Below are 27,867 nucleotides of genomic sequence, written 5' to 3'. Positions count from 1 at the left end.
CTGCTCCCCCCCCACCCCAAGGCGCCCCAAGGGTTCTTATCCCCCCCCCCCAAAAATCTGTGGGGGTTTGGGGGGACCCTGCTGGGGATGGGGAAACTGAGGCACAGGGGGCTCCCCCTGCTTCATCCTCCTTGGCTCAGCAGGGATTTGGGGGTGCACAGAGATTTGGGGGGGGTGTTCAGAGGGTCGGGGGCCCCCCCTAAATCCCGTCCCCCTAAAGCCCCCCAGGAATGAGCAGCAACTCACACAGGGGTGACACCAAGAAAAGAAACTGGGGTGGGAGAATTGGGGGTCAGGGGGGAATTTTGGGGGGAGTTGAAGGTTTCAGGGAGGTTTTGGGGGTACAGAGGGATTTTTTTGGGGTGAGGGGGGGGTCCAAGTGCAAATGAAAAAGATCCCAAATGCTCCAAGAAGACGTTTCACAGTGTCTAACGCAGAACTAACCCCGGGGGCACGAGGAGATGGAGGAAGGGGGGAAATGCTGGATTTTGGGGGGTACCCCAGGGAAAGGGGGGGGGTCCCTCTCCCCCAGCCCCCCATCACTGCAGGACCTGCCCCCTCGTCTCGGGCAGTTTGAGGGCCAGGGAGCTGCCCAGGGCCAGAGCAGCTGAGGCAAAGAGGATGGGCACGGCCTTGGTGATGCCCACGAAGGAGGTGAAGATGCTGATGCCCAGCACGGCTGCCAGCTTGCACAGGGCGTTCAGGAAGCCAAAGGCCGTCGTCCTGGGGAGGATGAGAAGGGTTGGGGTTGGTGGGGGCACCCCCCGGGGGTAGAGGTGGGTGCCAAGCCTAGAGGGGTACCTGCAGAGGGCAGGTGGTACCACGAAATTGGCACCTGCAGGGGTGAAATGGGCACCTGGGACACCAAAGTGGGAACTCAAAACCCTTAAATGGGAACTCCAAAACCCTTAAATGGGCACCCAACACCCCAAAATAGAAACTCCAAAACCTTAAATGGGCACCCAACACCCCAAAATGGGAACTCCAAAACCTTAAATGGGCACCCAACACCCCAAAATGGGAACTCCAAAACCTTAAATGGGCACCCAACACCCCAAAATAGAAACTCCAAAACCTTAAATGGGTACCCAGCACCCCAAAATGGGAGCTCCAAACCCTTAAATGGGAACTCAAAATCTTTAAATGGCACCCAGCACCCCAAAATGGGAAGTCAAAACCCTTAGATTTGCATCCAGCACCCCAGCACCCCAAAATGGGAACTCCAAACCCTTAAATGGGCACCCAGCACCCCAAAATGGGTACCAGGGCTGGCAGGCAGCACCCGGAAACAGCTGGGAACCCACAGCTGGCACCTAGCACCCCAAAATGGGAACTAAAAATCCTTAAATGAGCACCCAGCACCCCAAAATGGGAACTCCAAACCCCAAAATGGGAACTCAAAATCCTTAAATGGGCACCCAGCACCCCAAAATGGGTACCAGGGCTGGCAGGCAGCACCCGGAAACAGCTGGGAGCCCATAGCTGGCACCCAGCAGCCCAAAACTTCACCCAAAACCTCCACCCACCACCCAAAACTTCAGTCCTTGCACCCAAAACCTCCCACCCAGCACCCAGAACCTCACTCCTTGCACCCAGAATCTCACTTCTTGCACCCCAAAACCTCCACCCCGTGCCCCCACCTCTTGTCGGAGGGGTACAGCTCCACGGTGAGCACGTCGAGCGCGTTCCAGGAGGCGATGCTGACCCCCCCAAAGAGGCAGAGCAGGGCGATCATGGCAGACTCGCTGTTCCCAAAGGACAGGAAGAAGCAGCTGATGCAGGACATGACACTGGAGCCAGCTGGGGGACACGCAGACATGTCAGAGCGCGGGGAAACTGAGGCACGAGGCAGGGCTGAGAGTCCCAAACGGGAGAGGGACGTGGGGGTGACCCACCAGGAGGTCCCCAAGAGGTCACCAAGGGATGGAGGTGACCAACGGGTGGGAGAAAGATCAAGGGGTGATGGATGAAGATGGGGTGATCCACCAAGGTAAAGGTGATGGTGGTGGGTCAAGAGATGGGAGTGACACATGAGGAGGTCCCCAAGAGGTCACCAGAGATGGAGGTGGGAGGAGGATCAGGAAAGGGGGTGATGGAGGTGGGGCGACCCACCAGAAGGTCTCCAAGAGGTCACCAGAGATGGAAGTGACCAACAGGTGGAAGGAGGATGAAGAAAGTCCCCAAAGGGGTGATGGCTGGAGGTGGGGCGCCCCACCAGGGTAAAGGTGATGGTGGTGGGTCAAGAGATGGGGGTGACCAACCAGGAGGTCCCCAAGAGGTCACCAGAGATGGAAGTGACCAACAGGTGGGAGGAGGATCAGGAAAGGGGGTGATGGAGGTGGGGTGACCCACCAGGGTAAATGTGATGGGTCAAGAGATGGGGGTGACCCAGCAGGAGGTCCCAAGAGATGGAGGTGACCAACGGGTGGGAGGAGGATCAGGAAAGGGGGTGATGGATGAAGGTGGGGTGGCCCATGGGGGTAAAGGTGATGGTGGTGGGTCAAGAGATGGGGGTGACCCAGCACAAGCTCCCCAAGAGGTCACCAGAGATGGAGGTGGGAGGAGGATCAGGAAAGTCCCCGAAGGGTGATGGAGATAGGGTGGCCCAACAAGGTAAAGGTGATGGTGGTGGCCCAAGAAGATCAAGAGCCTGATTTGGGCTGAAGGCACCTCCAGGACCCCCCATTCCCACCAAGGCTGCCCCAGGCCCGTCCCGTTGCCCACCCAGCATGCGCAGGCGGCCGATCTTGTCCATGAGCAGGGCCGAGACGATGTTCCCGGGGAGCACGGCCAGGGTGCCCAGGAAGCTGACGAAGTAGATCATGTAGGCGTTGTTGTCGTCGCTGAAGTCCAGCTGGCAGCCCTCCTTGTTGTGCAGGAACGTGCTGTTCACCACCCGGCTGTTGATGAACTTGTACTCGAACAGATCTGGGGGGACAGCGGGGACACGGGGTCACCCCATCACCGTGCACACCTGCTGGCCCACCCCACATCACCTGGTGGGTCAACCACCCCTGTGAGGACCACCCTGGTCCTTATCTCTGCCACCCCAACTCCATCATGTCACTGAGGGACCTTCCTCCAAGCTGGTGGGTCACCCTCATCTCCACCAAAACCCTGACGGGTCACAATTTTTATCTCTGCCACCCCAACTCCATAGTGCCACTGGGGACCTTCCTGATCTTCCTCCAAGCTGGTGGCCCACCACCATCTCCATTAAAACCCTGGTGGGTCAGGTTATCTCTACCACCCCAATTCCATCATGGCACTGAGGACTTTCCTGACCTTCCTCCACACTGGTGGCTCACCCTCATCTCCACCAAAACCCTGAGGGCCACCCTGGTGGGTCACCCCCTCCTGGGGATCCCATTGCCCCACCTGTGTTGTAGAAGACGGTGGAGATGAAGGTGCAGTTCTTGAAGAAGGTGTTGCTGGAAGTGATGTCCTCGAAGTAACACTCCTCAAAGAGCGAGTCCTCAAACGTCACCGACTTCATCTTCAGCCCGATGAACCTGCACGGGGGGGGACAGGAGGGAGAGCCCAGCTGCCCCCCAGGCTCAGCCCCAAGCTCAGCAAGGCCGGGCCCAGCCTCCTCTCGCTCACTTGTCGTTGAAGTACTCCCCACCACGGTGCACTTGGTTCTCCAGGGTGAAGTTGAAGGTGAAGTGCCGAACCTTCTCGCGCGTGAAGAGCTTGGTGCGCGACGCGTACTCGATGCTCTGCAGGTGCTTGATCATGTCCGGGAACCACACGGTGAGCCCGTAGTAGCTGCGGGGACAGGGGTGAGCGGGCACCACATACCTGGGCTTGCCAGAGCTGGCCCGGGGCTCCCAGGGCTATCCCAGGGATGCTCGTTCCATCCCATCCCACTCTGTGCTGCCCCATCCCATCCCATGGATCCCATTCCATTGATCCCATTGATCCCATGGATCCCATCCCACTGATCCCATCCCATCCTGTCCCATGGATCCCATCCCATTGATCCCATGGATCCCGTCCCATGGATCTCATGGATCCCATCCCACTGATCCCATCCCATGTATCCCATTCCATTGATCCCATTGATCCCATCCCATCCCACTAATCCCAACCTATCCCATCCCATCCTGTCCCATTGATCCCATCCTCTCCCAACCCATCTCATGGATCCCATCCCACCCCAGTGATCCCATCCTATCCTGTCCCGTCCCATCCCATTGATTGCATCCCATGGATCCCATCCCATTGATCCCATGGATCCCATGCCATCCCATTGATCCCATCCTACTGATCCCATTGATCCCATCCTATCCCATCCCACTGATCCCATCCCATCCCATTGATCCCATCCTATTGATCCCATCCTGTCCCATCCCATCCCATCCCATCCCACTGATCCCATCCCATCCCATCCCATGGATCCCACCCCACCCCGCAGCACCTGAAGGACATGGTGAACCACACCGCCATCATCATCAGCGTCACCCGCCGGTACTCGGGCACGAAGCACTGCTGGAAGTTGCTCCAGACCTGCAGAAGGACACGGGAGGTGACAAACAAGGGCACGGGAGGTGACAAACAAGGGCACGGGAGGTGACAGGGGGCACGGGCAGCCCTGGGTGGCCCCGGCCTCACCTGCTGGGACAGGTTGAGGCATCGGACCAGCCAGCGCCGGTACCACGTCCCGGTGTCCGACTGGATCTCGATGAGCTCATCCTCCCGCTTGATGGTCTTGATGTGGGTGACCTGTGGGTGGGACAGATTGGGGACACCAGGAAGCCACCAAAACCTTCACTCCTTGCTCCCAAAACCTCCCACCTAGCTCCCAAATCCCCCACCCAGCACCCAGTTGTGCCTCAGTTTCCCCACCTGTTACAGCAGCATTCCCCTGGGGGTGCTTTTCCCGGAGGTGGGAATTGCACCCCAGCTCCTGGAGGACACCCCACCCTCACTTGGTCCTTACCGAGAAGACCCTCTCGGGGTGGCCCTTGGCCCTCATGTTGGTGTCATGGACCTGCTTCAGCACCATCCAGGCCTCGTCGTGCTTCCCGTTCTGTGAGGGCAGGGACAGGTCCCAGGTCACCCTGGGACACCCCAAATCTGAACCCTGACCCCCCCATCAGCTGGGTCCTGCCACCCACCCAGGGATCCCTCCATCATCTTCATCATCTCAGGGTCCCCTCATCCCTCTGGGTCCCATCATCCACTTGGGGGTTCCTGCCCAGTTCCACCCCTCTCCAAAACCCATCTAGGGTCCTGACACCCACCCGGGGATCCCTCCATCATCTTCATCATCTCAGGGTCCCCTCATCCACCTGGGTTCCACCACCCACCTGGGGATCCCTTCACCATCTTCGTCTTCATCACCTCCTCAAGGTCTCCCCATCCCTCTGGGTCCCACCACCCACCTGGGGATCTCTCCACCATCTTCATCTTCATCTTCATCACCTCCTCAGGGTCTCCCCATCCCTTTGGGTCTCACCATCCACTTGGGGGTGTTCCTGCCCCGTTCCACCCCTCTCCAAAACCCATCTGGGGCTTCCTGTCCAGGCCTTTTTCTATGTTCCTCCATCTCCACCGCAACTTGGGTGTCCCTTCCTGGGGACCCTCAAGCCGTCCCCCATTCCAGGTCCCTGATGCACCCCAAATCCCCCCTGAATGCCCCCCAGACCCACCTCAAGGTAGAAGCGCGGGCTCTCCGGCATGGTGGTGAGCGCCCCGATGGCGAAGACCGAGGGGAAGGCGCAGACCAGGACGAAAACCCTCCAGCTGTGGAATTGGTATGCAGAGCCCATCTGGAAGCTCCAGCCTGGACAGGGGGGACAGGACACGGTGGTGGGGCCGAGCCCCGGCTCACCCCCCGTGTGCCACCAGCCCAGGGCTCCTACCGTAGTGCGGGATGATGGCCCAGGCCATGGCCGAGGCGTAGATGCCCCCGATCATCCAGAACATGCAGAGCCAGCTCAGGTGCTCCCCGCGCTTCTCCTGCGCCAGGAACTCCGAGAAGTAGGAGAAGACGATGGGGATGGAGCCGCCGATGCTGGGGATGGAGGGGAGGGAGCGGCGTCAGCCCCTGCCCCAGCACACCCACACGCAGGGGGGATCAGCCCCTGCGGGACATTCACATTTTCTGGGAAAATCCCTTCACCAGGAGTTTTCTCCTGGGAAGCTGAGAAGCCTCAGAGGAAAAGGAAAACAATAATTATCTGATTTGCTTCTCCTGTGTTTTGCTGCTTTGGAGGTTGTTTACCCACAGGTGGATGTTTCATTGCATTCAGCTGTGAGAGTTTTGATTCTTTGGCCAATCAGGGTCAAGCTGTATCCGGACTCAGGAGAGAGCCACGAGTTTTTCATTATTATCTTTTTAACCTTCTCTAAGTATCCTTTCTGTATTCTTTAGTATAGTATAGTTAATATTAATACAATATAGTATCATAATATAATGTAATATAATATAATATAGTATCATAAAATAACAAATTAGCTTTATGAGAACACAGAATCAGATTCATCCTTCCTTCCTTTGTCTGGGGGGAACACAAATACAACAACTGCCCCCCCCGCAACTATCCTTTCTGTATTCTATAGTGTAGTTAATATTAATATAATATAGTATAACAATACGATATAGCATCATAAAATAACAAATTAGCTTCATGAGAGCACAGAATCAGATCCCTCATTCCTCCCTTGTTCTGGGGGACGAAGGGAGCCAGCCCAGCAGCCGGGCCCCCCTTACCCCACGCCCGAGAGCAGGCGGCAGAAGAGGAAGGTGCCGTAGCCCTGGACGAAGGAGGAGAAGAAGGCGAAGACGCTGTTGACGGAGAGGGAGATGAGGAGGCACTGCCTTCGGCCCAGCCGGTCGGCCAGCCCGCCCCACACGAACGCGCCCACCATCATGCCCAGGTACACGATGAGCCCTGGGGAAGGGGGACACAGCGAGGTCAGGGCTGGGGGACACGGGGACCTGCACCCCGGGTCAGCTGGAGCAGGGGGAGCATCCTCGGGTCTTGGGCAGGGACCCTCTCCCCAAAATTTTGGGTGCCCTTGAGAGGAGGGAACAGAATTCCTTGTTTTCCCCCTGCTCTGCTCAGGGACTGTGGGACCCCAGGACCCCCTCACCCAGCCCCTTCCCCTGTCCCAAGATTGCCGCATCTCAGGGATTTGGGGTTTCTGGGGGATGTCAGGCTCTGGCAGGCATCACAGAGAAGGGGGAACCAATGGAACAAAGCCCCCCACAGCCCCCCCAAACCAAGCCTAAGCATCCACTGGTCAGCCCAAATTTCAGCCATTGCTCATGTGGGGAGCAGTGTGGGACTGGGAGGAGGATGGTGGGAGCCCCACACCCCTTCCTGGACCCCACATCCCTTCCTGGACCCCACATCCCTTCCTGGACCCCACACCCCTTCCTGGACCCCACATCCCTTTCTGGACCCCACAGCCCATGGCCTCCCAGTTCTTCCTTGTCCTCACGTCCCTTCCTGGTCCCCACATCCCTTCCTGGACCCCACATCCCTTCCTGGATCCCACAGCCCATGGCCTCCCAATTCTTCCTTGTCCTCACATCCCTTCCTGGATCTCACACCCCATGGCCTCCCAGTTCTTCCTGGTCCCCACATCCCTTCCTGGACCCTATGGTCTCCCAATTCTTCCTGTGTTCTTCCACAGACCCTATGACCCCCCCCCAAATCTTCCTGAGCCCCCCCATGTCCTTCCCCATCCCCACCTTCCTGTGCTTCTCAATGTGTTCTCATGTCCCCCTACATTCCACATCTCCCCACATCTCGCCCTGACCCTCCTGTCCCCCTCAAACCCCTCTCCGTGCCCCTCTCCTCACCCAGCATGCCCTTGTTGGAGTCGGACAGGCACATGTCCTTCTCGGCGCTGGGCAGGACGAAGCCCACCACGAAGATCTCCACGCCGTCCGCCATCAGGGCCAGGCCCAGGACAAAGTAGAGGGTCCACTGGAAGCGGCCGTGGCCGCACTCCTGCAGGATGAGCTCGTACTGCTGCGCCAGCTCCTCCCGGTCCTTCCTCCGCTGCCCCTCGCTGTCGTCGAAGGCTCCGGCGGCCGCCGCGGCCCCCAGGCGCTCCCCGCCCTTCAGCGACTCCTGCCGCGGGATCCCTTGGTATTCGCCCTCGTAGATCTCATCCTCCTCATCGTGGCCTTCCGTGGCGTCGCTGGACACCCCCTCCTCCTCGTTGGCACCTTCGCCCCCTCTGTAGTAGCCGTCCTGGGGCGCGTAGTCTTCATCGTCCTCCTCCTCCTCGAAGCGCGAGTAGGAGCGGCGGGTGTACTCGTCCTGCACTCGGTCCATGCCCCTGCTCACCTTCTTGGCCGCGTGTTTCTTCACCTCCTTGGCGATGTCCTTGGCGCCGCGGATGAAGGCGGTCCGGTCCCGGAACGATTCCTCCATGGTGCCCTCGGGGCTGCGCGGGGCTGCTGCGGCTGCTGGGGGGTCTCTGCTGCGGGGGCTGCGCCCTCAGGCCCGCGGGGAGGGGACAGGGGCGCTGGAGCTACCCATCCATGGAATGGGGGGTGGGAGCCCCCGGGATGCCAGCCTGGACCTGGGGAGCCCAGACAGAACCAGGCTGAGTCGGGCGGTGCTGGCCCCCGAGTGTCGCTTTGCACTTTTTCTCCATCTCAGATGGAAACAGGAGGATTAGAGGACACAGACTCAAGCTGCGTCAGGGAAGGGATAGGTTGGGTATTAGGAAAAAAAATTTTACCAAAAGAATAATAAAGTGCTGGGATTGCCCTCCACTGGGAAGACAATTCCACTGGATATTAGGAAAAATATTCCACTGGATATTAGGAAAAAAAATTTCACCAAAAGAATAATAAAGTACTGGAATTGTCTTCCCAGTTGGATATTAGGAAAAAAAATTTCACCCAAAGAATAATAAAGTACTGGAATGCTCTTCCCAGGGAGGTGTAGAATCACCATCTCTGGATGTGTTTAAATAAACACTGCACATGGTGCTACAGTCTGGTTGAGATGTTAGGGCGCAGGTTGGACTTAGAGGTCTCTCCCAACCTCATCATTCTGTGATTCTGTGGTTTGGGGACCCCCTGGTGGAGCAGCAGGTGGGGGCTGGGGTGGGGACAGGCTGGCAGAGGCTGGTTCCATGCCAGCCCCTTCCCCTCACTTGGGGGGCTCCAGCTGCCCCCAATCCCCCTGGATCCATCCCTGCTGCCCCCATCCCAAAGCACAGGGGGACAGCAGGGACATCCCCAGGACTGCGAGTCACCCCAAAAAACAAGCTCTGGGCCAAAGCTCCCCAGTCCCCTGGGCACCACAGGGAGGATGAGGAGGTCAGGAGGTCCCCAAACCCTCCCAGCACCGCCCTGGCCGGGTGCCCCAGGGTACAGGAGCCCCTCAGAGGATCCCTCGAGTGCCAATGACCCGAGTGTGCCAGGCCACCCTCACTGCAGGATTTACTGCGGGAGACGCCAGCCCTGGCACGTGCTGACCCGGCCAAAGGGGGCTGGGGGGCACCACGAGGAGAGGGACAGGAGAGGGACATCCAGATCCCCGCGGGTGGTGGCATCTCCTTGTCCCCTCGCATCCCACCCCCACTGCACAGAGCCCGGCTCAGCTCGTGACAGGGACGGACCCGCAGCCCCCCAGCCCCCGATGCTGCTGCTCCTCCACCCTCGGGGGCTGCCGTGACCCCCCCCAAGCGCTATTTTTGTCTCTGGCCGGGCGGGAAGGAGCTGGGAGCGCAGGGACGCAGCCGGCGACGTGTCCCCCTCTGGCCAGGAGAGGGGACAGGGCACGCAGGGACGCTAAATTTAGAATTTGGGAAGCCTGCAGGGAGGGGGGCTGCGGCACAGCACGGGCCCCCACTCCCCAGCACAGACAGGCAGTGGTTTTATAGGGTAAAATGGCAAATTCCCCACTCTGGCTGCAGGGAGACCCCAGTCCCTCCCCGGGGCTCCCGGATCCGTGACCAAGGTCATTCTGCTCCGGCCAGGCTCGAGGTTCCCTTTGCAATCTCCCCGTGTGGGGCCGGCATTGCCCAGCCCGGGAGGTGTTGGGGGTCGGGAGGGGAGCAGGGAGAGCCTGGGAGCGCGGTGAGGAAGAGGATGGGCTGGGGGAGCAAGGTCACGGCTGCCTCTGTCACAGAGCGGCCGCGCAAACCGGGGAGCTTCGAGCGGCCGAGCCGACGCCAGGAGCCGGAGCTGGCTGAGATCGGGGGGTTTGATCCCACAGGAGAGCCAGAAACCCCCTAAATCACAATCCCTGAAATGTGGGAGCCAGGGAGATCCCCCCAAAAATGCCCATTTTGGGGGGGCTGAGCACGGCGCTGGCCCTGCAGCCCCGCCGTGGCGTTGGACAGCTCTGCACAAGGTTATCGGCTCTGGAGCTGTCTCCTCCAAGGGGAGCCGAGGATGGATGAAACCGTGCACCCCAAAATCCCCGAGAGTCCCCAAAATAGGGGGCAGCATCCCCCCTAATCCCCCCCCGCGCAGCCCCCAGGCTCCCTGCGGAACGCCAGGAACATGGCGACAAGGGGGAAGAGTTGGGAATCGCTCGTGTCCAAGGTCACCCCCCAACATCCCCCTCCCCGTCACCCCTTCCCCAAATCCCCCCCGGTTCCCCCCTCCCATCCCTGCGGCGAATTCCCGATCCCCTCCGGCTGCTCTGCGGCGGGGGATGAGAGGAGCCCCCCAAAAACGCACATCCAAAGGCAGAGCCCGGCCCCCGGGAAGGTTTTCCAGGACAAAATGGCCACAGCAAGTGGGGAAGGAGAAGCCGAACCCCGAATCCATCAGCGGCTCGGATTAACGCCGCGGGGAGGGGGGGATGCGGGCTATAAACCCATTTATTGTCCCCCCCTTACCTGGCTCAGCCCTCGCCCCGCTCCAGCTCCTTGCCGGGGGATGCTCCGCTGAGGAAGGATGCTCCAGGGATGAAGGAGATGAGGAGGATGCTCCGGCAGCGGCAGCAGCTCCTGGGTAGCAGCGCTAACGCCGCAGCCTCCGCCGCACACACGGAGCGCTGGGAGAGTCCATCGGCGCAGCCCCGGCAAGGGAGGGATCAACCGAGAACCGGGGGGGGCTCGGCGGGGGCGGGGGGCTCGGCCCACCGGGAGGGGGGCGGGGAGCAGCGCTGGATCCCCCGGGATGCGCAAACGGAGCTCCCGGGGATCGCGGTCCCCGCGATGGAGAGCCGCGATGGAGCCGCTCCGGAGGAGGATGAGGATGGAGGGGAGGTGCGGGAGGGGTGGGGGGCACCGAGCGGGGCCCCCCCGGAGCTGTCGGTGATGCTCAGCCCGCCCCCGCCCCCGTCACGGCTGAGTCACGGCCTCCGCGGGGCTGGATCGGGAATTTTTGGGATCAAATCGTCCCCGCCTGGGCTGCTCAGACACGGCCCCGAGGCTACAACGCGACACACAAAAAACCCACCCCCCCCCCCCCCTCCATTTTTTTTTTAGGGAATTTTTAGGGCTGGAGATGCACGCTGCAGCACGGGATGTCCAAAGCCACCCCCGTTTCTCATGGATGGAGCTGAGGGTGGGAAATTGGGAGCTGCAAAAAAAAAAAAACCCCAAAACCTCGGGGCTGTGGGGTGCTGGGTGCTCCTGGGATTGGCTGAGCACAGAATGGGGGGAGTTTGGGGTGACCCCACAAGAAAAATCCTCCCTGACCCCCTTTACTGGAATTCCAACATTCCCAGAGCCCCCTCATCCTGCACCCCAACATTCCCAGAGCCCCAACCTTCTCCTGCATCCCTCCCCAAATTCCAGGGTGCCAACCCCAAAGCTTCACACTCTGTCAGGATCCGTCAGGATCAGCACTTTCACCCCTCAGACTGGAAAAACAGGGATGGGGACCAGTCTGGGAAGGGTTGGGAAGCACTGGGAAGGATTTAGAAATCCATAAACTGAGAAGCAAATTGTGACATTGATAGTTAGGAATAAAATAATCCTAAAAGAGGGGTGGAAGTGCAGGGCAAGGCTGGCACTGGAGGAATGGGCAGCACCAGGATCTCCAGGCTGTGCCCTCCAGGGTCACAGGGAGGGGACAAGGAAGGAGTGCCACATCCTCAGGCACCCTGTGACTCATGTGCCACCACTGAGCCCCCAGGGTGGTTTTGTGGATTATCAGAGGGAACAGGGCTGGCAGGAGGACAGAGAACGGCTCCTCTTGTCCTGAGAGCCCCATCCAGACCAAAATGTGGGAAAGAGATGAGGGGAATGGGATAAAAACTGGGATGAAATGGAAGGAAAGGGGAGAAAATCAGGGCTGACAAAGGACTGGAAAGGAGGATGTAACTGAAAAAGAGATGAGGGGAATGGGATAAAAACTGGGATGAAATGGGAGGAAAAGGGGAGAAAATCAGGGCTGAAAATGAACTGCAGTCATAGCGAAGAGAGAGGATGTAACTGGGAATGAGATAAAAACTGGGATGAAATGGGAGGAAAAGGGGAGAAAATCAGGGCTGACAAAGGATTGCAGTCATGGGGAAGAGAGAGGATGTAACTGGGAAAGAGATGAAGGGAATGGGATAAAAACTGGGATGAAATGGGAGGAAAGAGGACAAAATCAGGGCTGACAAAGGATTGCAGTCATGGGGAAGAGAGAGGATGTAACTGGGAAAGAGATGAAGGGAATGGGATAAAAACTGGGATGAAAGGGGAGAAAATCAGGGCTGACAAAGGATTGCAGTCAGGGGGAAGTGAGGATGTAACTGGGAATGACAGAACACCAGGGATGAGGGGATAAAATGGGGTGACAGTGGGTGCCTGCAGGGGAGAAGGGGATGATGATGATGATGATGGTGGTGATATCCATGCAGGAAGATTGGCTGCCCTGGGGGGTATCCTGGTGGTTTCCAGGACTGAGGAGCAGGGAAATGCCACCCTGGGGCTCCCTGCATCCAGACAGGATTCTTTGGATACTGGAGATTTCTTCAGCACCACAGGGAACCCCCATCCCCACCCCTAAACCCACTCATTCCAGCAATCCACGTGGGGCTCTCCCCACATTTCTGCATGTGAAGGATCAGGAGGAGCTTCCAACCTTCCCCTTCCACCCCATCCAGACCCCAGGGCTCCCACCTGGCTGCAAGAAGATGAAGAAGGGATGAAGAAGGAAGGAAGGAAGCAGCAAATTCCCACTTCCATGTGCCCCCACAAACTCCCAGCTCTTGGAGGCTCTGGCATTGCCCAGGGGCGGGAAAAGGGGTTTGAAGATTTCCCAGGGGAATGTTTGGCTTTGGTTAAACCTTGGCACCAAAATATTCCACAGACCAACCTCAGCTCCTTGGATTTGGGCAGAACAAGAATGGGAATCCAGACATTCCTTGGAGCAGCTCTTCCAGGCTTCCAGGTGGAGCAGGGATCAACCATGGCTCAGCTCTGCCCCAAATCCCTCCAGCCCTGGTTCTTCCCAAAGCAGGGAAGAGATCTCAGTCCCAATCCAGAAACCCTTTTGGTTCCTAAATCCTTTATTTGCAAGTGGTTGGCCACTGCTTTCCATAAAAAAACAACAAAAATCCGGTAAAAAGGAGCTTGGAAAAGCTTCCAGAAGAAGAGAAACAGGAGGAGGTGGGGAGAGGGAGGAAAATTAAAACTATTAAAACAAATGGGGGGAAGAAATGGGGAGGGAAGGGAGGAGCAGGGCATGGCCCCCAGCCCTTGGCAGGAGCGGGGATGCTGACCCCAAGGGTTGGGCAGGGATGGGGAGCAGAGGGTGCCCCCCCTCTCAGGGCAGGGGTCCCCGCAGGGGCCCTCGTGGGGGGACCCCCGGGGGTCTCTGGGCTGGTCGAGGGGGCAGAGGGACCCTCTGGTAGCCGTAGGGGGGGGGCCTGGGGGGCCCATTGTAGCCGTGGGGCGGCATCAGCGGGGGGGGCCCGCGGAGCCCGTGGTGCGGCAGCGGCCCGGGGTGACCTGTGGGGACAGGGGGGTCAGTGACGGGGGAGAGAGACCCCAAAACCCCTGGGGGAACACGAACCACCGGCCCAAACCTCCCTGGAGCTGCCCACCCCATCCCATCCACACCCAGCTTGGCAAACACCCCCCAGAATCAGGAACTGCTCCAAAAACAGGGGACAGGGGGGTCAGTGATGGGGGAGAGAGACCCCAAAACCCCTGGGGGAACATGAACCACCAGCCCAAACCTCCCTGGAGCTGCCCACCCACACCCAGGGGTGCCACATGCAGCAGGTGCCCCCCCCCCAGCTTGGCACACACCCCCCAAAATCAGGAATTGCTCCAAAAACGGGGGACAGGGGAGAAAGGACAGAGCCCCCCAAACCCCCTGGGGGCTGGGGGAACATGAACCACCAGCCCAAAAACACCTCCCCAACTCCCCTGGTAGTGCCCACCCCACCCCACCCACACCCAGGGGTGCCACATGCAGCAGGTGCCCCCTCCCAGCTTGGCAAAGAATCAGGAATTGCCCCAAAAACAGGGGACAGGGGGGTCAGTGACAGGGGGAGAGAGACCCCAAAACCCCCGCAGGAACATGAACCACCAGCCCAAAAACACCTCCCAAACTCCCCTGGTAGTGCCCATGCCACCCCAGCTTGGCAAACACCCCCCAGAACCAGGAGTTGTTCCAAAAAAGGGGCAGGGGGACAGGGGAAAAAGGACAAAAACTCCCAAACCCCCTGCAGGAACATGATCCAACCCCAAACCCATTTCCCAAACTTCCCTGAGGTGCCCACCCCACCCACACCCAGGTGCACCTTTCCCAGCTTGGCAACCACTCCCCAAAATCAGGAATTGCTCCCAAGACCCCCATGAGCTTCCAGAACCACCCCAAACCTGTGGATCTCTCCATGGGGGGGGGTCACAGGGTTACAATGAGGAACCCCTGTGAACACCCCAAAGTGTGGGAGGGGGGTGCCAGATCCGCCAGATTTTGCTTCACACCCCTCCTCCTCCTCCTCCTCCTCCCCCAAAACCAGACCCCACTCACCCATTGGAGATCCAAAGTGTGGCCCCCGAGGGGGGAGCCCCATGGGGGGGGGTCCTGGGTGTGGCATTCCCGGGGGGGGCCGGGGGGGGGGCTGCCCTCCTGAGCCTGGTGGTCCTGGGTGGTGCTGCCCCATGCCAGGGGGGCCGTGGTGCACCTGCATGGGTGGCATTCCTGGGGGGAGGATGGAGTTAGGGGTGTCAGGGAGCCCCCCCCCAGGAATCAAAATTGCAGCTGGGTTTGGAAATCAGGGGTGCAGGGGGGAATTCTGCTGCCAAGAAGGGGTTAAAGAGAAGGGAAGCAGCTCTGGGCACCCCCAGGAACTAAAATTCTGGATCTTGAATTCCAGCTGGGTTTGAAAATAATGGGTGCAGAGGGGGGTTCTGCTGCCAAGAAGGGGTTAAAAAGAAGGGAAACAGCTCTGGACACCGCCAGGAACCAAAATTCCAGCTGGATTTGGAATTCCAGCTGGATCTGGAAATCATGGGTGCAGAGGGGTTTCTGCTGCCAAAAAGGGGTTAAAGAGAAGGGAACACAGAGTTTACAGTAAAAGGAAAGGGTTTGGATACAAGTGGGTGAGAAAGGATGGGATAAAGAGTGTGTGCAGCCCCGGGACATTGAGGAATCCCCATCCCTGCAGAATTTGGGCAAGTTCCCAAAGCAATCCAAAGCTGGAGGTTGCCCTGCTCTGACTGGGGCAGTCAGGGTTCCCCCAAACTTCCTTTCTGCCAATTATCCCATTGAAAAACCCCACAAATAAATGATTGTTTCCTCCTGAGCCTGGTTTTCCCTTTCAGGTGTAATTGGCCCTGCTCAGGCCCTGCAGCATCTGTTCCTGGCATGGCCAGAGCAGGATCACACAAAGCTCCCTAATTAGGGTGGCTCTGGAGCCACAGGATCAAACAAATCCCATTAAACTGCACATTTCACAGAATTTGTGCTTTTGAACACAGAGCTGAGATGCAGACACAGCTCCTTCCCAGCACCACAGGGCCAAAATGTGGGGAATCAGGGAAAAAAACCTGGTTTAATTAAATTATTAATGCCAAAATCAGCTCCTGCCTTCCTCCCTTTCCATGTCCCTGCCTCCCACACCTCCCAACCCTCTCCCTGCCCTGGTGCCTCCCAGACAGCAACAAATTCCTGAATTCCCCAGATCCTTCAGCAATCACAGCCCCCACTCAGACTGTATTTCACTATTTAGATAATTATAAAAAAATTACTGGATGCCACGTGCTTAATTCCTTAAATGGACCAGTCAGTTAATTAGTTCTACTATAGAAATGAAATAATTTATGTTTGAAGTGTCACTGTCAGGGAAGGGAAGGGAAGGGAAGGGAAGGGAAGGGAAGGGAAGGGAGAAAGGAGTAGGGAGAAAGGAGAGGAGAGAGAAGGGAAAGGAGAAAGGAGGGGAAAGGAAAAGGAAAAAAGGAAGAGAAAGAAAGAAGAGGAGATGGAAAGGAGAAGGAGAAGGAAGGGAAAGGGAAAGGAGAGAGGAGAGAGAAGGAAGAAGGGAAAAGAGAAAGGAGGAGAAAGGGAAAGGAAAAGGAAAAAGGGAACAGAAAGAAAGGAGAGAAGATGAAAAGGAGGAGAAGGAAGTAGAAAAGAAAGGGAAGGAGGAGAGAAGAGAGGAGGAAAGCCAAGAAGAGGAGGCTCCCCGGCCCTGGCAGCCCCGTACCTGGGTGGTGCATCCCCCCTGGCGGGAAGGGGTGTGGGTGAGGGGGGTGCCCCCCAGCAGGGGCAGCTCCCGAGGGGGGCCCGGGGGCTCCGGCGCCCGGGGGCATCGGCGGGGGGGGCATGGCCGGGGGCATCCCGGGGGGCAGCGCCCCTGGCGGCGGCACCGGCGGCGGGAACGAGCCGGGGGGAGGCAGGCCTGAAACACAAACGGGGAAATTTCCAGTAAAGTAACCCCAGAAACATGGAGTTAGGGTGTGAGAGCTTCCTGCTTTCCAGAGGAAGTTAAAAACCCATGAATTCCTCACCTTATTCACCTGAATATAGAATATATTCTATATAGAATATAGAAATTTTATACAGAATATATTCTATATGGAATATATAGAATATATATTCTATATAGAATATATTCAACTATATTCTTTAGTATAGTATAATATAGCATAACATGATATGATTAATACTATATAGTATGACATTATATGATATAATGTTATATATAACACAATTTAATGTAACCTAATATAATATAGTATGACATTATATGATATATTACATTACATTATATAGTATTAACTATATTACATTATTATATAATTATATAGTTATATCTGATTGTATAACATAGTGTAATACAGCATAGTATAATATAATATAATGTAATACATGATATATTATATATTATATTATATTATATATAACATTATATTACATTACATTATACTATGACGTAATGTAAATATAATGTAAATATAATGTAAAGTAATATGATATGAATATAATGTAATATGATATGAACATAATACATTAATATGATTGATATAATATAATATAATATAATATAATATCATATCATATCATATATAATATAATACAATATAATATAATACAATATAATATAATATATCATGTATTACATTATATTATGTTATATTATATTATATTATATTATACTATACTACATTACATTACATTATACTATGACGTAATGTAAATATAATGTAAATATAATGCAATGTAATATGAGTATAATGTAATATGATATGAACATAATACATTAATATGATTGATATGATATGATATGATGTAATATAATATAATAATCAGCCTTCTGAGAACACAGACTCAGACCCACAATTCCTCCCTTCATGGGTGCACCCCTGCAAACACACCCACAATTTCAGCACCAGGGCAGTGCCACCACCTTTTACCCAACCTTGTCACCCACCTGGCGGTGTCACCCACCCTGTCACCCACACGGTGGTGTCACCCACCTGGCAGTGTCACCCACCCTGTCACCCACCTGGCGGTGTCACCCACCTGGCAGTGTCACCCACCCTGTCACCCACCTGGCGGTGTCACCCACCTGGCGGTGTCACCCACCCTGTCACCCACCTGGCGGTGTCACCCACCTGCTCCTGTCACCCACCTGGTGGTGTCACCCACCTGGCGGTATCACCCACCTGGCGGTGTCACCCACCCTGTCACCCACCTGGCGGTGTCACTCACCCTGTCACCCACCTGGCGGTGTCACCCACCTGGCAGTGTCACCCACCCTGTCACCCACCTGGCGGTGTCACCCACCTGCTCCTGTCACCCACCTGGCGGTGTCACTCACCTGGCAGTGTCACCCACCTGCTCCTGTCACCCACCTGCTCCTGTCACCCACCCTGTCATCCACCTGGCAGTGTCACCCACCCTGTCACCGTCACCCACCTGGCGGTGTCACCCCCGGCCCCAGCGCGGTCACCACGGGCGTGGGGACGGTGGGCGGCGGCGGCGCGTCGGCGAAGAGCTGGTGGGGGCGGTCGGCCTGGGACAGCGGGTTCTGCGCCGCCAGCAGCCGCTCGGCCGCCGAGCCGTGCCGCTCGCCCTTGGAGTCCTTCTTGAAGGCGTAGGACACGGTGATGGGCCGGTTGCACAGGTACTGCCCGTTCATGGCCTCGATGGCCGCGTCCGACGCGTCGAAGCTGGCGAAGTTGATGAAGGCGTAACCCTTGGAGTTGCCCGTGTCGGGGTCCCTCATGATCTTGGGGGTCTGCAGGATGACGCCGAAGGCGCTGAAGGTGTCGTAGAGCAGCTTCTCGTCGATCTCGGGGTCCAGGTTGCCGATGAAGATGTTGGCGCCCACGTCCAGGTTCTTGTTGTGCGCCGAGGCCTTGTTGACGCGGATGGGTTTGCCGTAGAGCTTGATCATGTTCATGATCTTGATGGCGTAGTCGGCGTCCTCCTCGCTCAGGAACTCCACGAAGCCGTAGCCTGGGGGACCCCAAAAGGGCTCAACACACCTCAAAGGCACTTCAGGGGGGACCCCAAAAGGATTTCAGCAGAGAAATCCGGGACCCCAAAAGGATTTCAGGAGAGAAACCCTGGGCTGAAATCCTGGACAGGAATCCTGGACCCCAAAAGGATTTCAGGACAGAAATCCTGGACAGAAATCCTGGACCCCAAAAGGATTTCAGGAGAGAAACCCTGGGCTGAAATCCTGGACCCCAAAAGTATTTCAGGACAGAAATCCTGGACCCCAAAAGGATTTCAGGAGAGAAACCCTGGACTGAAATCTTGGACAGAAATCCAAAAGATTTCAGGACAGAAATCCTGGATCTCAAATGGATTTCAGGACAGAAATCCTGCACAGAAATCCTGTATCCCAAAAGAATTTCAGGACAGAAATCTGGGACCCCAAAAGGATTTCAGGACAGAAATCCAAAAGATTTCAGGACAGAAATTCTGGACCCCAAAAGGATTTCAGTACAGGATTTCAGGACAGAATCCCCCCTCACACCCCCCCACCTGATTTAAGACTCCAGCTCATTGAAAACCCCATTTAATCATTCACTGAAACCCCCTGATTTTATTTTAACACCACCTAATCCTTTATTAAATCCCCACTTCATTTAAACCATGGCACCCCCATGTAGGAATGTGCTCATCCTATTGAGGGAGTGGCTAAATTATTCTTTGTCTGCTAGTACAGGAAAAAAAGCCCACAAGTTTCTCTTCCTCAATTTGGTGCAAATACACCTCATAAGACTTTTAAGATTTCACCTCAGACTTAGGGCTGCCAATTAGAAAGAGGGCAAAAAAGTCCCACCTAAGTAATTCACTGAAAAAAAAAGAGAACAAAGGAAATAATTCTTTATGTGGAGGGTTTAGCAAGAGGAAAAACTTATTACCCTTAGTTCAGCTTTTCCTCTGTGAGACCTTTGTTATTTCGCCTTTTTTAAACCTTTTTTCTGCTCCCAACACCACCTCAAAACCCATCCTGTTAATTTTATGCAGCAGAGCTATCTCAGGTGTAACAGATTCTCTGAGAGCTCATAAAACCCAGCTCGAAGAGAGGGACATCTCGAGGGCCAGAGGATGATCCCCCTTTTCCACACCCCAATCCCAGCCCCGGCTCGGCGCTTTTGGGGCTCCCTCACCCTGGTGCTGGCCCGTGACCCGGTCCTTGGGCATGTGCGTGTTGACCACGGGCCCTGCCTGCAGGAACAGCTCCCAGAGCAGGGGCTCGCTGACCTTCTCGTCCAGGCCCCCCACGTACACCGTGGCATCTGCGAGAACCGAGATCAGAACCGGGACCCCCACAAACCCGAATCCCCTTCCCCCGAAACTCCTTCCCCATCAGCCCTTAATCCACAAAGCCCCCAGCCCCTTTTCTTCCTTCGTGAGTAAACCACAGCCCACCACAATCCCGGAGCTCCCCCAGCGCCTCTCTCCGTGTCTCAGGGAGCCCAAAATTCCCTCCAGCCCTTCCAGGATAACCAAGGACCCCTCATCCCCCTCAGGATGTAACCGCAGCACCCCCGCCGTCCCCGCGCACCCCCCGCGCGCCCAAGGCCTCCCCAGCGCCCCCGCGGTGTCCCCGTGAGTGCCCCCAGCGCCGCCCCAGCCCCGCCGTGCCCCCGGTGCCGCCAGGCCGGTCCCGCCACTCCCACCCTGGTTCCTCTCCGAGATCGGCCCCGCCGCCATCTTGTCCCGCTCCCCGCGCGCGCGGCGCCGCACGCAGGCACGCACGCGCGTGACGTCAGCGCGCAAGGACGGCGTCAGCGGGACGGGACCGGAAGTGGTGTCGTGAGGGGAAGGCGCGGCCGCCATCTTGAGTGTGGGCGGGGGGCCGCTGCCCTTCCTTCTGTCGCGACATGGACCTTCTGTCGCGACATGACCCTTCTCTCGTGACACTGCCCTCGCGGCCAGGAGGGCCCTCAGTGCTGGAGATCCCAGATCTGGCCTCCCGCAGTGTCCCCATCCCTGAGCTCCTGGAGCCTCATGGAGGCAGCACAAATTTAATGGAAAACCGAGACCCCGCAGCGTCCGTCCAGCATCGGGGACACCTCGGGAGCCGCCGCTCCGCAATTCCCGGCAATGCCAAGCGCCCAGAGGTAGCCGGGGCGGCTGCGGGGAGCACCGGGGTGTTCAGAGCCCCCAAGGCCCGAGCGATGCTGGGTGGGCTCCGGAGTCCTCGGGCTCTCAGTGGGGTCTCCGCAGGTTGCAGGCACGGAGCCGCTCCTGGAGCAGCTGCAGCTCCTCGGTCAGCCCGGCCAGGGATGGGGCCAAGCGGCCACGCTGCAGGGAGAGCACGTCCAGCACAGTGTGGGGACACGGGACAGGGATGGGGACACGGGGACCAGAACATGGGTGGAGGGTTCATCATGGGACAGGGACACAGGGGTGGGAACACGGGGACAAGAATGGGATAGAGTGGAGGGTTCATCATGGGACAGGGACACAGGGACCAGGACATGGGTGGAGAGTTCATCATGGGGCAGGGACACAGCAGTGGGAATATGGGGACCAGAATGTCCAGGGCAGGACAGGGACGTGGACAGGGTAAGATGGATGGACATGGGGTCCGTCCATCCATCCATCCATCCATCCATCCATCCATCCATCCATCATCCATCATCCATCCATCCATCCATCCCCTGATGGACACAAATCCATCCTCACCCCCAGCCCAAACACCAGGACAGGACTGACACCCCCCAAACCAGGACCCTCATGCCCCCCCCGTGCCTCAGTTTCCCCGTACCCGTTCCTGGGGCAGCCCCCTGAGGTAGCAGCGGTGCCAGAGCCGCACGCAGGGCCCGGCGGTGCAGGGCAGCAGCAGCCCCGGGGGGAGCTGGCACGATGTCCCCAAGAGCCCCCCCAGTGTCCCCTGGCTGCCCGAGGGGGACCCCCAGAGTGGGGGGCGCTGGGGGGGGCGGCTCCACCAGGGCAGGGGCTGGGGGCACAGGGAGCCCTTGGCCAGAGCCAGCACCAGCCTGGGCTCCCCCCACGGGCAGGGCTCTGCGGGCTGGGGAAGGAGCAAAACTGGGATTAGGAGAAATTAGGGGGCAACAAAATGGGGAAAAATCCCAGTTTGGGGTTTTCCTTTGAGGGGAAAACGGGGAGGGAAAATAGGGTGAAAAATTAGGGGCAAACAAACAGGGGGAAAAATCCCATTTTGGAATTTTCCCTCAAAGGGAAAACAGGGGAGGAAAAATGGTGAAAAAATAGGAATAAAAGGGGCTGAAAGCAAGAGGAAATGGGGGAAATCATAGGGATGGAGGGAAAAAGGGAGCCCCCACATCAGCCCCACTCACCGTGCTGGGGGTCGGGGGCCCAGCAGGGCCCGGGGGTCCCGCGGGGTTCCGGAACTGCTCCCGCTGCTGCCGGCTGTAGCGGCGGCCCCAGGCCCACACTGGGGGGAAGCTGCAGGGGTTGGGGTGTCCCCTGTGCCCCCCGGGCTCCTGCCAGCCCCCCATGGGCCGGTAGGTCTGGCTGGGGAGCCGGGGCTGCGAGGGGAGGGTTGGGAAATCAGTGCCGTGTTTGGGATGGGGAAACTGAGGCATGGAGGGGGGAAAGAAATGGGAGATCTGGGGGTGCCTGTGCCCAGTTTGGAATGGGGGTGGAGAAACTGAGAGTGAGGAGAAGGGGTGAAATGGGAGGGTTTGGGGGTGCCCAGTTTGGAATGGGGATGGAGAAGCTGAGGCATGGAGGGGGAAAAGAAGGGGTGAAATGGGAGATCTGGGGGTGCCCAATTTGGAATGGGGATGGAACTGAGAGTGAGGAGAAGAAGGGGTGAAATGGGAACTGAGAGTGAGGAGAAGAAATCTTGGACAAAAATCCAGAAGATTTCAGGACAGAAATCCTGGACCCTGAAAGCATTTCAGGACAGAAATCTTTTGGATTTCTGTCCAAGATTTCTTCTGGGAGATCTGGGGGTGCCCGTGCCCAGTTTGGAATGGGGATGGAAAAACTGAAAGTGAGGAGAAGGAGGGGTGAAATGGGAGGGTTTGGGGATGCCCAGTTTGGAATGGGGATAGAGAAACTGAGAGTGAGGAGGAGAAGGGGTGAAATGAGAACTGAGAGTGAGGAGAAGGGGTAAAATGGAAGGGTTTGGGGGTGCCCATGCCCAGTTTGGAATGGGGATGAAGAAACTGAGAGTGAAGGGAAGAAGGGGTGAAATGGGAGAGTTTGGGAGTGCCCAGTTTGGAATGGGGATGGAGAAACTGAGAGTGAAGGGAAGAAGGGGTGAAATGGGAGGGTTTGGGGGTGCCCATGCCCAGTTTGGAATGGGGATGGAGAAGCTGAGTGAGGGGGAAAAGGGGGAAAAATGTGAGATTTGGGGTTGCCCAGTTTGGAATGGGGATGGAGAAGCTGAAATTGAGGGGGAAAAGGAGTGAAATGTGAGATCTGGGGGTGCCCGTGCCCAGTTTGGAATGGGCATGGAGAAAGAGTGAGGGGGGAAAGGGGTGAAATGGGAGATGTGGGGGTGCTGCCCTGCCCTCACCAGGCTGCTGCGGCCCCGCTGGCGCTGGCAGCTGAAGCGGAAGGTGCTGCAGGCGGGGCTGAAGCTGCTGTCGTGCAGCGCCAGCAGGAACGCCTCGGTGAAGCCAAAATGCGCCGGGAACTGCCACAGGAGCTGCCACGTGCAGTCCAGGAAGAGCAGGAACACGGGGGCCTGGGGGGAAATGGGGATGGGGTGGGGTCACCTCCTCCTGGGGTTAGGGATGGGACAGGAGTGGGGGTCTCACCTGCCAGGGTTTGGGTTAGAGATGGGACAGGAATGGGGTCTCACCTGCTGCCAGGGTTAAGGAGGGGACAAGAGTGGGGTTAGGGTTAGGGTCTGTCAGACAGGAGTGGGGGTCTCAGCTCCTGCCAGGGTTAGGGATGGGAATGAGGGTCTCACCTCCTGCCAGGGCTAGGATTAGGGTCTGTGGGATGGGATTGGGGGTCTCACCTCCTGCCAGGGCTAGGATTAGGGTCTGTGGGATGGGATTGGGGGTCTCACCTCCTCGCGGGGGCTGTCCTGGCACAGCAGCCCCAGCCTCTGTGGGAAGGGGTGCCCGGCTGCCACCCACTCCCTCTGCACCAGGCTCTGGAAGCCGGGCAGGGAGCGGGCGTAGGGGTCCCCCAGGAGCTGCACCAGGGAGGCCAGCAGGCAGTTCAGGTCCCGGTCTGAGGGTTCTGGGGGGACAGAGTGGTGAGGGGGGGGTCCCTTTGCAGCCCCCTCCCATCTTTTTCCAGCCCCCACCTTGCAGGATCACAGAGCAGCGCTTCCCTGCCAGCAGCGACGCCACCTCTGCTGCTTTTCTCAGGCACGAGCTGGGGGGCAAAAACAGGGGTTCAGGGCTGTGACCCCAAAATGTCACAGTCACACATTTGGGTGGCTCATGCACCCACCACAATGCCCCCAGCACCCCACGGTGCCAGGTGGGCTGGGGGGGACATTCCACCATGGAATTTAGGGTGAGTTTTCCCTAAAATACCTCCCTACACCCCAAAGTCTCCCTTGTCCCCTGCTCACCAGATGTGGTGGCTCATGCACCCACCGCAATGCCCTCATCACCCCACAATGCCAGGTGGGCTGAGAGGGTCAGTTCACTGTGGGATTTAGGGTGAATTTTCCCTAAAATACCTCCCTACACCCCAAAATACCTCCCTGCACCCCAAAGTCCCCCTTGTCCCCTGCTCACCGCACATGATCCAGCCAGCGTGTCCCCTCCAGGGCTGAGAGCCACTTGTCCTCTGCCACTGCACCTGCATCCCAGGGGATGGGGGTTCAGAGGGAGGAATCCCAGCCCCCCCAGTGGGTTTGGGGGTCCCCAGGGTCCCCCTGGTGTCACTCACCTGGCAGGCAGAGCGCCCTCAGCCTCAGGTGGGCCAGCTGGATGTCGGCCAGCGTGGGCAGCTCGGCCGTGTCAGCCAGCACGCAGGGCCCACGGCCCCCCAGCAGCAGCTCCTCCAGGCACCTGGGGGGCACAGGGAGCCCTGGGTGGTGCCAGCTCGGGGGCACAGGGAGCCCCAGGTGAGGCCAGCCCAAGGGCACAGGGAGGTGCCAGCCTGGGGGCCCCAGGTGGTGCCAGCCCGGGGGCACAGGGAGCCCCGGGTGGTGCCAGCCCGAGACCCACAGGTGGTGCCAACCCTCATCCCCCCCCAGCCCCCTGGCACCCACCTCACGTCCTCGCTGCCCGGCTCTGAGGCCGGGTGGAAGCTGGCAGCTCTCAGCAGGTCCCCCCCGCCCGGGTGGTGCCAGCACAGGCGCTGCAAGAGAAACGGGGTGGCACCCCCAGATCCCCCGGTGCCCCCCACCCTGCCCGGCCCTGCCCAGGCACTCACAGGCACCCGGCGCTCCTGGAAGTGGCCAAAGGTTCGCTTGAGGTCGTGGTCCAGCAGCCCGCTGGGCACCCAGAGGTACTGCGGGAGGCTGTGGGAAGGTGGGACACGGGCTGGGGTCCCCCCAAATCTCCGGTGCCGTTTGGGGGGGCTCAGGCAGCGCTGGGGGCCGTACCTCGGGGCCATGTCGAAGCGCTCATTGACGGCGCTCACCCTCCAGCCCGCAGCGCCGAGACGCTGCAGCTCCTCCTCCCAGTCCCGCAGGCTCTCGAAGAGCAGCGTGGTGGACGAGCCTTCATCCTCCTCCTCATCCTCCTCCTCCTCCTCTGGGATGGCTTCCCCAGGGCTGGCCCAGCCATCGGCAGCGTCCCCCAGCCTCGCAGCCGCCTCCCGCGCCTGTGCGATGGCGTTGGCCACCTGCGAGGGCAGCCGGGGTGCGCTGTGAGGGGGGAGCCCCCCGGGGTACCCCAGAGTGGGGGTGCAGCCCCTCTGCCCCTCCCGGGCGTACCCGGAACGCCTGCGGGGCCAAACCGTTCTCGGGGAAGGAGAAGCGGAGCAGGCGGAAATCCCGGCAGAACACGGCGAGCTCCTCCGGGATGAACTTGAGGGTGGAGGCGGCCGTGAGCACCTTGGGCTTGGAGAAGCTGCTGGCTGCGGTCGGGGGATGAGGCTGTCAGGGCTGAACCCCGAGAGCCGCCCGGCTCATCCCGCGTGTGCCCAGGTGTGCCCAGGTGTGCCCAGGTGTCCCCGTACCTGCCACCAGTTTGTGGATGCAGGGCAGCGCCACCTCGTCCTCAGAGCGCAGGAGGCCACGGGAGCCGGGAGCCTGCGGGAGAGTGGGGAGGGCTGGGAACTGCCCCGGAGCGTGCCCCAGGCCCGGGAGGGGAGCTGGGGATGGATCGGGGGTGGCACATCTGCACCGATGTCCCTTGTCCCCGCTATGTCCTGCAGTGAGGAGCTCCCAGGGTGAAGGCTGTGTAGTTAAGGGGCCGGGATGGGCTGGGATGGGAGGCAGGGTTGGGGTGGGGCTGAGCCGAGGGTCGGGGTGCGGTGGGGTGGGGTCGGAGTGGGATCGGGATGTGCCGGGATGGGGTCGGGATGTGCCGGGATGAGGTGGGGATGTGCCGGAATGAGGTGGGGATGTGCCGGGATGGGATCGGGATGTGCCTGGATGGGGCCGGGATGTGCCGGGATGGGATCGGGATGTGCCGGGATGGGGCCGGGATGTGCCGGGATGGGGTCGGGATGTGCCGGGATGGGGTCGCGCCGGGGCAGGGATCCCCCCGGGCAGGCGGCGCGGGGCCCCGCGGTCCCGTTCCCGGTATTCCCGGTGTTCCCGTCGCACCTGGCCGGGCACGAAGGCGAGGCGCCGGTTGGTGCAGAGCAGCGTCCCCGGGACGGAGCCGCCGCCGTTCCCGCGGCGCCGCCGGGCGCCCGCCGCCTCCTCGAGCACCCGCTCCCCTGCGGGGACCGACACTGGGTGCGGGGCTCCGAGCGCCCCGAGCCCCCCAAACCCCCGGCCCCGGTCCCGGCCCTACCTGGGAGCCCGGGGAAGGGCGGGCGGCGGCCGCCCGGGGCCCCGCTCATGGCGCAGGGACTTTGGCCGGGCGGGCCCGGAGCGCCGGGGCCGGAGCGGCCCGGGAAAGAGCCCCGAGCGCCCGGCCCGGCTCCGGCATCCCGCCCTGCACTCCGGCATCCCGCCCTCCCCTGGCATCCCTGCCCCGCCATCCCGCCCCTCGGGGCCCGGCGTTCCGCTCATCCCGGCGTTCCGCCCCGCGCCGTCCCGGTACCGGCGGAGGGAAAGGGGGGGGAGCCCGGGAGCTCCGCGGACGGACGGGGACGGGGCGGCCTGAGGCACCCCGAAGTTCAGTGTTGGGTCGGGGGTACAGACCCCGCGGCCACCCCTCAGGGACGGGCGGGTCTGGGGTCTCGAAAGAGGGGGGACCCCGAACCCCGCCAGCAGCGGAGCGGGGGGGGCGCGGGGCCCCTCCCGGGCACTCGGCGGCGGCAGGAGCTGCTCGGTGACTCACGGCACAAGCACGGAGCCTTCTCCTCCCAAGCCAAGCCAAGCCAAGCCGGCCCCGTCCCTGCCTCTCCAAGCTCCCACCCAATAGCGGGCAGCAGGTGGATGGTGGCCCCGGGGCCACCTGTGCCACCCTCGGTGCCACCTGTGCCACCCTCGGTGCCACGACACCTCCGGGCACCCCAAACCCGAGGCAGCCAAATGAATCCTGACACAACCCAGGCGCACGGAAACTCCAGTTCCAGCTCTCATTCCTGCTGTTTCCCCCCAGATTTTTGGGGCAGTCGCAGCTTCGGAGGCTGCAGTTGGTGCACCCCAATTTTCCCCCTGCAGCAGAATCACCTGGCAGAGGTTCCCGGGGCTGGGAAAAGCTTTTGGCAGATGAGAGGAATTTCCTGGAGGCTTTGAGCCCGGACGGGGTCAGTCGGGGCCATGGCAGGAGGGAAGATCCTGGAGGAAAATCATCAGAGGTGGAGCTGGGCACGGAGAGTCCGCCCACAATGCCCGGAGGAAGGAAAAACAGAGCTGGGAGAGAAAATCCCAGTGCCAGAAATCCCTTGGGAAACTGTTCTGGGGTCCCACCTTCCAACCACCCCCAAAACTTTTTCATTTAAAGCTTCAGCATCCATGTGGCTCATGCTGGGATTTATCCCTGATT

At 59.1% G+C, this 27,867-nt stretch overlaps 3 protein-coding genes across 3 annotated transcripts; all 3 read right to left on the bottom strand.

Annotated features, from left to right (window-relative positions):
• Nucleotides 1-7: 7 nt before the first annotated feature.
• Nucleotides 8-11,090, bottom strand: SV2A (synaptic vesicle glycoprotein 2A). Its single transcript, XM_054294820.1, has 13 exons — nucleotides 10,828-11,090; nucleotides 7,817-8,547; nucleotides 6,719-6,899; nucleotides 5,868-6,019; nucleotides 5,655-5,788; nucleotides 4,943-5,032; nucleotides 4,615-4,725; nucleotides 4,421-4,509; nucleotides 3,604-3,768; nucleotides 3,379-3,512; nucleotides 2,725-2,928; nucleotides 1,641-1,800; nucleotides 8-723 (listed from the first exon to the last, which is right to left on the bottom strand). Exons 2-13 carry the CDS (start codon nucleotides 8,394-8,396, stop codon nucleotides 540-542), a joined length of 2,184 nt encoding a protein of 727 aa, XP_054150795.1. The 5' UTR covers nucleotides 8,397-8,547; nucleotides 10,828-11,090; the 3' UTR covers nucleotides 8-539.
• A 2,328-nt stretch (nucleotides 11,091-13,418) lies between these two features.
• SF3B4 (splicing factor 3b subunit 4) lies at nucleotides 13,419-20,831 on the bottom strand. The gene is made up of 6 exons (XM_054294823.1): nucleotides 20,524-20,831; nucleotides 20,011-20,139; nucleotides 18,302-18,844; nucleotides 16,587-16,781; nucleotides 14,912-15,082; nucleotides 13,419-13,878 (listed from the first exon to the last, which is right to left on the bottom strand). The coding sequence occupies exons 1-6, from the start codon at nucleotides 20,681-20,683 to the stop codon at nucleotides 13,694-13,696; spliced, it is 1,383 nt and encodes a 460-aa protein (XP_054150798.1). The 5' UTR covers nucleotides 20,684-20,831; the 3' UTR covers nucleotides 13,419-13,693.
• A 134-nt stretch (nucleotides 20,832-20,965) lies between these two features.
• MTMR11 (myotubularin related protein 11) lies at nucleotides 20,966-26,773 on the bottom strand. The gene is made up of 15 exons (XM_054294782.1): nucleotides 26,725-26,773; nucleotides 26,532-26,647; nucleotides 25,940-26,012; nucleotides 25,695-25,837; nucleotides 25,362-25,603; nucleotides 25,190-25,277; nucleotides 25,026-25,114; nucleotides 24,701-24,822; nucleotides 24,547-24,610; nucleotides 24,105-24,175; nucleotides 23,862-24,037; nucleotides 23,361-23,531; nucleotides 22,171-22,362; nucleotides 21,618-21,881; nucleotides 20,966-21,151 (listed from the first exon to the last, which is right to left on the bottom strand). Exons 1-15 carry the CDS (start codon nucleotides 26,771-26,773, stop codon nucleotides 21,056-21,058), a joined length of 1,956 nt encoding a protein of 651 aa, XP_054150757.1. The 3' UTR covers nucleotides 20,966-21,055.
• Between the last annotated feature and the right edge of the window lie 1,094 nt (nucleotides 26,774-27,867).

This window comes from Melozone crissalis, unplaced genomic scaffold, assembly GCF_028551555.1.
Source record: "Melozone crissalis strain CALT ecotype California unplaced genomic scaffold, PUWL_Pcris_2 ptg000323l_1, whole genome shotgun sequence".
In the NCBI taxonomy this organism is placed as follows: Eukaryota; Metazoa; Chordata; class Aves; order Passeriformes; family Passerellidae; genus Melozone; species Melozone crissalis.
The sequence above is the reverse complement of the archived record's forward strand: the minus strand, read 5'-3'. Positions and strand labels throughout refer to the sequence as shown.